Here is an 8,279-nt window from a genome sequence, read left to right on the forward strand (position 1 = left end):
AGGGTAGCAGAGAGACGCCAGGCGAGGAGGGAGAGGTGGAGGGTGTGTGAGTGGAAGGGTGGGGGTGTGCTGCTGTATTCAACTGATGCACACACACGCATTGTACGGGAGGTCGCAGGACCCCCAGTGGCCTATACAATGTTAGCACCACACGTGCACGCTCTGCGGTTTCCAAGTCTCATCATGATAATCCCACAGTCATTTGGCTCTTTATTTGCTGTTATTTTTAACTGGTTCCCACTGCTGAATCATTGTGTTTGTGAGTCACACCCATGCATCCTCATGGTCCAAAACTGTACAAGCAGCAAACCATTTTATTCAAGTTTGTTCTTCTGGCTCTTTCACACTCCATTTTTCTCCCTGACTTTTCTTCATCTCAGACAAAGGGACCTTGTATTTTGTCTGCGTGTGCACGAGTGTGTGTCTGCACGTGTTCTTGCTTGCATATATTTGTGCGTGTGAGTGGGCCTAACCTCAAGCTCTGTTTGGAGACAGTCCTGACTGCCCGTCTCTCTCTCTCTCTCTTTCTGTTTGTCTGCCTGCCAAATCTGCCTATGTACTATATGTACCACACACACACCCACCCACACACACACACACACACAAACACACACACAGACATACACACACACACACACACACACACACACACACACACACACACACACACACACACACACACACAGAGTATGCATTTCTCAATCCCCTGCAGGACAATACAAAAGTAGAAGGAATAGTGAAAAACTGTTCACAGCATCCCTCCCCTCTAATCCCCTTCTTCTCTACTGACCTACATCCTGGTGCTAAAATACACTATCGTGCAAAAGGCTGAAAGAGAGAGACCAGAAAGAGACAGAAAGGGAGGACACAATGAGGGAGGATATGGAAAGGGAGGAATAGAGGAAGAGAAATAGACAAAACACTGGATAGCAGCAGGTATTGACTTTTGACATAGTTAAAAGAGTACAAAGTATGGCTCCTTCTCACTACGTCCTGCAAATGCATGCACACCTACACACTCATGCACTAATACACACACACATACACACACACACACACACACACACACACACACACACACACACACTCACTGGCCGTGCAGCCTGCCAAACATCTGGAGCAAAGTTAGAAAACGCTGAATGAAAGAAGCTTTAATAACACTGGATTGGTTGTGGGACCGCAGCCGTCGGCCAATCAAAACAAGCCGGGTTGGGTTATCTGTCTCCGAACGGTTATCGAACTAGCGGCTTTTATTGCCAGTCGTCTTTCTTAGCTGGAGCTGCAGGACCACACTCTGCGTGTGTGTGTTTCAATGTGCAGGTATGTGTGTGTGTGTGTGTGTATGTGTGTGTGTGTGTGTGTGTGTGTGTGTGTGTGTGTGTGTGTGTGTGTGTGTGTGTGTGTGTGTGTGTGTGTGTGTGTGTGAGTTTCTGCTTTGATTCTCTGTGGTTTTCTGTTGCCCTCTGTTCAGTCCCACCACACATATGCTTAAAGGTCAAGAAAATATTAAGGGCCTCAATAGGATGGCATTAAATACTACCATGATATATAAAACCCCAGCTTCCATTTTCTTCTTCTTCTCGGGGCATGTGTTTGCTTTGGCAGTGAAGGTGTGTTTTTCAGTCTCCTCCTCTCTTGCAGAATAGTTAACACTTGATATCACTTGGAGGTAAAATACACAAAGCTGTATACAGAGCCAAGACTAAAATCTGTGCAAGTTTTTGTGTTCGTAGACGCTGTATGTTGTATATAGTACCAGAAGTGATAATTTTTACAAAAAATCAGGTTCTAATGATGAGTTTTCCAAGAGACACAACTCCTCTCTTCGTGCCTCACACGCTTCATTTATCCCGTCTTTTCCCCCCTACTGCCTCTTTCTAGTTGTGTAAGAGTCTAGACAAGTCGGATCAGGGGTCAGCTCTGTAAATACATAGCTCTTCCCATGAGCTATTGCCTGTAGGGTGGGCTTTGTAATTGGACTCAATTTCCCAGGGCCTCCCTCTCCATGAAGCTGCTTCAGCACAAGTATGCACACACACGGAGGGAGGCGTCCCGTGTGTCTTAGGGCTACACACTGCTCAGATGCATAATGCACACAGGTTGGTGGACCTGTTCGCACATACAATACGAATATTTAAATCCGGTTTATATATTTACGTTTTAAAACATCATATCTCTTTCTCTGTCTGTGAGATATCCTGACTGTGAATTATGTTAAGTTCGGATCAGGTTCCATAAACAGTGGAACGTACAGTTTCCTCAGTGCAACTTGTGATGTCTGTTGTTAGATCCTCCCAGCCAGGTCAATTTCTGTGTCTTTTTGAACTCCACACCCCAGGTTGTCTGTTAAAAATCAGTTTCAAGCTCGACCTGAGAGCCTCTTAAACCATTGAAATCTGCTCAAGAGCTACAAAGGAAAATATAAAATTACTGTAGAAGTCTATCTCATGATTTAAGAAATCTCTGTTTGTCTATATGTGGCTCACCTATCTCGAGAACAATTAATCGAATCACCTTAACATCTTGTTTGTGTAATGTTAAGAGCCCAAGACACAAGAGAGGTTCAACATTAATACACTTTGAATAAACAGGCAACAAGAGGCAGCTTGGACTCATCATCCTAACCTGTTGATGACAACAGGGCATTCGAGACAATAGTTTATGAAAACAAAAACTGATTTTCCAGTTCGAGGTTCTGGGTAATGAGTCAATCTTCACTGAACTTTGAACAAACAGGTGAACAGCTCTCTGTGCTGCAGTGGAGTTGCAGTTCAGGGTTCTGTGGACTGAGTCCTGCAGCAGGTCTTCACTTGCCATGGTTCAAATACTGCAGGTTACATTTATAGTTTCAGAAAGAAAACTGCAACCAGCATTTCCACAGGCTAGCATTCCGAACAGACATTTTTACAAGGAGCACTGCACTAGTCAATTAAATAAACAGAAAACAACCCCAACCCTATTCTTAATCATTTATCAAGTAAAATCTTATATTGACTGGTCTCAGATGACTTCTTTTCTGTGGTTGTGTCGTAAGGTTTTTAAATTGTTTTTCAGATTAAAAAAAAAATTGTTACCTGCAATATTATCAGATTAATAAATAATGAAGACAAACGGGAATAAAATAGTAACAAAATACTACAATAAATATTATGTTAGGGGTGGAGGCTATTTAGTTTCATTGAAGTTCAATAAGAGGAACATCCAACATCAACACCCCTGACTCAAGTGAAATATATACTGTAAATTGTCTTCAGCTTGTAATAAATTAACGTCATTTTGTCCCTTCCCAGCTCAACCAGCAGCCAGATCCACGCCCATCCAGCACACCCAGCCATGTCGGACGCAGCCCAGCAGCCACCTACGAAACGGGACCAGGCAGCACTCACACCCCCACTCCCCTCACACGCACTGTCCGCATCACACGCACAAGCATGGCCTCCAGTCCAACGGGGTCAGGAGCACTCATGAGCATCCTAAGCTGGGCTCGCTCCCAAAAGGCGGCTCCTCCACCTCCTCCTCCTCTTCAGCGGGACCCAGACACACCAAGAAATTGCAGTCCAACCCGTCCATCACCTCCCAGAGCAGCAAGAGGAGCAAGAGCAGCTCCAAGAGCAACAGCTCCCAGATTCCCACAGAGGGACAGGATGGTGAGATACACACACTGACAGAGGGGCAGGGGGAGAGGGAAGCATTTTGTTTTTCTACTTGTTGAATCAGAGAAGAATATCTACTCTCCCCTGGCACATTTTCTTTGACCCCAAATTAGGGCTGGGTGATATGGGCAAAAATGTTATTTCAGGGGAAATGTTTATGTCACTCAATATATAAAATGAGCACAATTCTTAGAAGTTAAAAGACTGAAAGACAATTTTAATAAATGGAAATTAATCAGGCTTGAAAACAGCTTCGCTTTTTAATATTCCTTAAGTCAGTGGTGATGAGCAGCCCTGTGCTGTCTACCAGCTTTGTGTCAACTTTTGTGTCTTGACAAGTAAGCAGGATAGAAACAGCGCGCTTGAGTTCAATGTCAATGTCAACTGAAGGAAACTATTGAATGGTGAAAAAATTGTTGTTTTAGTTATTGCAAAAGCTTTACAAAAAAAGAAGAGGGAAAAGGTTTTGTGGTTAAGCAGTGAGTTAAAATTTAAAGCAAATACGTCAGTGTGCTAGTGGCTGCTCTTATTCTTTGGCCTGACACTGAAGAAAAATGTTTTCTCGTTAAAATTTAGAATTGAATCCGAATTAGGGGACAACCACATTTTAACTCACTAGATCCAGATTCTTATTGGATCCGCACCAAATTGCTTCACCAAAATCCATCAATTATACTAATCAGTTGAAAACCAAATAATTTTCATCACACAATGTTACAGAAAGTGAAAATATATTCCCGAATCCGCCCCCTGATCTGGATCTAGACCAAATTCTAATGGGATCTCCCTGGGGTTTTGTCCCACCCCTCCACAAAGTGTCATGGAAATGGGTCGAGTAGTTTTTCATAATCCGGCTAACTAACAAACAAACTCAGATGAAAAACATCAACACACTTCCCTGGCACATTGGGTATCTTTCTGACTAATCACACTGACGGTTATATTCTGTGATTCTTAAAATGTTGCTTAGTTATGTGTTTCTGTGTGTTCCCCCCCTCCAGACTGCTGTGTTCATTGCATCCTGGCCTGCCTCTTCTGTGAGTTCCTAGCTCTGTGCAACATCGTGCTGAACTGTGCCACCTGTGGCTCCTGTGCCGGGGACGAGTCGTGCTTCTGCTGTTGTTGCGCGTCAGAGGAGTGTGGCGACTGCGACCTGCCCTGTGACATGGACTGTGGCATCATTGACGCCTGCTGTGAGTCTGCAGACTGCCTGGAGATCTGTATGGAGTGCTGCAGCCTTTGCTTCTCCTCCTGAGGACCCCGCCGCCACCACAGGGGGCAAAGTAGATGCTTGCTATTCAATCCTACAAGCCCAGGAACAGTTTCGACCTGGCCCCAAAGCTGAGAAGCTTTACACCCACCCACATCATTGTTGCCTGAGATCTGTGACTCACACTATTGGCTGGTCTAGTTGGCTCCACAATACATCCAATACTTTTGACAGGGTTTGCCAAGTGAAATGCTTACAGCAGTCACTTGTGAACTCTTCCTTCCTTTATTGATCAAACGATGGGATGGTAGCTTCCCCAGCCTTGTCTTTTGTGGTCCGTCCATTTACTGCACAGCTGGGCGCATGTGCAGAGTGAGTTCCAGCTGTGGTCCATGTGAGGTTGCCAGGCTGTGCAGCCTCTGGACCCTCACTGAACAAGCTATTATTACAATGGAGCCCCTTGTGCCATCTGAATGACTAGAGTTCTCTAAGCATGAAAAATGACCTTCAAATGCAAATGAGAAAATGGCTCCATTTAACTGGATTTTAATGTTTCTATAGATAAGAGCAGCAGCGTAATGGGAAAATGGCCCCTCAGATCTCAGTAGTAATGCAGTGTGTCCTCCTGTCCTTGGCAAGGTTAAAGTCCCTCACTTTGATTGCTTACAGTGGACTTTGCAACACACGGACAAAGCGGCAGATGTGGGATTAGCCGCTGTTTTCATCAGTGTTGCAATGTACAAAATTGAGAAGACATTAACGGTGGCTTGTGGCAATATTACAGACAGATATTTTTGTCAATATGCATCTCATTTAAAGTACTTTTTTTTATAGAGAAGAATCATGAGAGTGTTATGCATCAGCCGGGACATGGGTTCGTGATTGTTGGTTGATAGCATCCGCAGTGGACGTCTTCTCTGCTCTAACATGTGAAGGGAGAGAGTTCTTAATCAAAAGTCTCTCCTCGTTTAATGTCTCACATCTTGTTTACTTTCACCTTTTTATTCTGAGAGGCTTAAACTTCAGTGAATTCCTCCTATTCTGATTTAGAACTGGTAAAGAAATGGAATTGGAAGGCATCATCTCATTTTTTTTTTAAATACATTGGATTTTCCTTTGTCATTCTTGCTATGTGAACAAATGGCCTTGGCTTAGCTGAAGGCCTGAATTTTCAAGTCGATTCCTCCGGCTTTACCAAATCTTTATTAATCCTTGTTTTGTAGATTTTAGTTAAGATATTTGCATTTCTCCTCTAATGTGAAAATCACATTTCTGTGTTATCGGGTTTTGCCGGGCTCTCTGGAAAGCAGACGTTGCTCAACATCTAATTTAATTCCTTGAGTAAAAATCTCACAGCATTATGCTAAGTCAGATCCATATGCTCGTCGTATGAATGGTACACTTTTGATAACAGGCCCGCACTCTCATATGCTCAGACACATTCCTTCTCCAACCCAATACCTCTTGAGATGTCACCTAGATCTGTCGTGCTTTTTAAAATGACTTGATACAAATCTCTCTCCTCTCTGATCAAATACTGATTGTGCAATCTTTTTTTTTGCTTGGAAATACCAAAGAGTTTTTCCTCTTACTGGACCTTAGATTCTAGACTTATAATTACTTGTACATAGAAGGTTTTTTTCTGTGCTAGTATGGCTGCGGTTGATTAAACCCTATTTTAAGGGCTGAAATCTAACACTGTTGATGATAATACACTATGGCTGTAATTAACCTGATAACGCAGAAGCAGAATATGCAAGTTTTGGGAATTCAGCGAACGCATTGAGAAGATAATATGACTCCTTGTGTCTGTTTGTATCAGATTGGATGTGTTTCATATTTTGGGACATGTTTAAACTCAATTGAGGCAAAATCCTGGAAAGCCCTGGAAAACAATGCAATACATTACCGAACAGAGAGAGGATTTATGAAGGGAGAACTGGATATTAAACTGTTGTGTATAGAAAATATGACAATGTCACTTTGTTTGCGATACAAGATTTTCTGATAACGATGCTTGATCTAGGGTCATGTCTTCTGTCACCAGACCAACCTTGTCACAAGAAGAATAGGACTGCATAGTGATGAGTATCTGGGAAAGGTTAATCCATTTGAGTTGGAAACAAAAAATCCAGCCAAAAAATGGCTTCCTAAACTAAAGGAGTTTGTTTTAAACATTTTGATTACATTACAAATAATAAAACCAGTTACATACTATTGAATTTTAGTATGCGCATTTCCTTACCATAGACTGTAATAAAGATCGACGATGCATCTCCACTTCCTACCACTTTAAAAAAGTGAAGCCAGAATATCCCGGATAAGGGCGTGGGTTTGTCTTCATGTTTAATAATACCATTAATAACATTTAGCATTGACTAACGTCATGGTTATCGGTAAAATGAATATGGATTTAAGAATTATGCCTGCATTGACAGAAACCGTCTTTGGAACATTTTTTAGTTTTGCCCATGTCCTTCTGTTAACATGGAGGGGGCATGGTTTATGACCGATAATGCAGCCAGCCACCAGGGGGCAATCTAGATGTTTTGGCTTCATTTTTTGGAACGCTGTCATGTCGTCCATACATATACAGTCTATGGTACATTCTGTTGCTACAGAGACCGCAAGCTAATGATAGCATAACTGCTCGGCTGTTGACAATGGAACAGCGTGCTGAATAAAAGAGTTCACTTTTTTATCGTGCAAGTTACTTGGTTAAACAAGCAGGAAGATATAAATACATATTATGATAATGATTCCCACCGGCTCATTTTTACTTCCAAGACAATAGCGTCACTGTTTTTAACCCAACTCGATTGACATGTTGTTTCCTATCATTTATGACTGTGCATAACCACAACCTCGCTCTGCAGCTCAGGTTTCAGTTTGCTGCAGCTTCTCACTGGACTCCAACTCAGTCCAAAGGTGCAATTTTGAGACCTTCAGAAATCCACTTTTCATAAATAGGAAGCTCAAAGACAGGATTATCTGAGGTCTGAATCTCGGTTTCTTTAATACTGAATTGATCTTATTATGCTTAAATTACTGCTGTAGCTAGAAAAATTAAGTCAAAAAACCTACCTGTCATGGAAAGTGTGGCTTCGCAACTCTCATTTTATCAGCAGATCATTTAAACGTGTCCAATGAGGTTTTTTATTTTCCAAAAGTAGCTCGAACCATTTTTTAAGGGTTTCAGACTCTTTCAGACTGTGAGGTGCAGTGAGAATTTGCAGTAGACCGGTAAGTTTGTCAATTCTTAAGATCAGTTGTGCTGTGCAACATTATGTGGAACAGCATTTTTAATAAGGACTGATTTGATAAACAGTGAACCTCTCATTTGAATTTGATTTAATGGTGTATGAATATTTTTTTACAACTAAGCCATTCAATATTTCTTTATATTTGTCCTGAGA

The 8,279-nt window shown here is 42.1% G+C and overlaps 1 protein-coding gene across 2 annotated transcripts in view; it reads left to right on the top strand.

Annotated features, from left to right (window-relative positions):
• mdfi (MyoD family inhibitor) overlaps positions 1-7,191 on the top strand; it is a 33,330-nt gene extending 26,139 nt beyond the window's left edge. For both annotated transcript variants that reach the window (XM_053445525.1, XM_053445516.1), the window contains exons 4-5: positions 3,291-3,647; positions 4,655-7,191. In XM_053445525.1, the coding sequence (XP_053301500.1) occupies positions 3,291-3,647; positions 4,655-4,908 (611 nt within the window). In that variant the 3' untranslated portion in view covers positions 4,909-7,191. The remainder of the gene's footprint in view (positions 1-3,290; positions 3,648-4,654) is intronic.
• Positions 7,192-8,279: the final 1,088 nt, after the last annotated feature.

Source organism: Pleuronectes platessa, chromosome 2, assembly GCF_947347685.1.
Source record: "Pleuronectes platessa chromosome 2, fPlePla1.1, whole genome shotgun sequence".
Lineage (NCBI taxonomy): Eukaryota > Metazoa > Chordata > Actinopteri > Pleuronectiformes > Pleuronectidae > Pleuronectes > Pleuronectes platessa.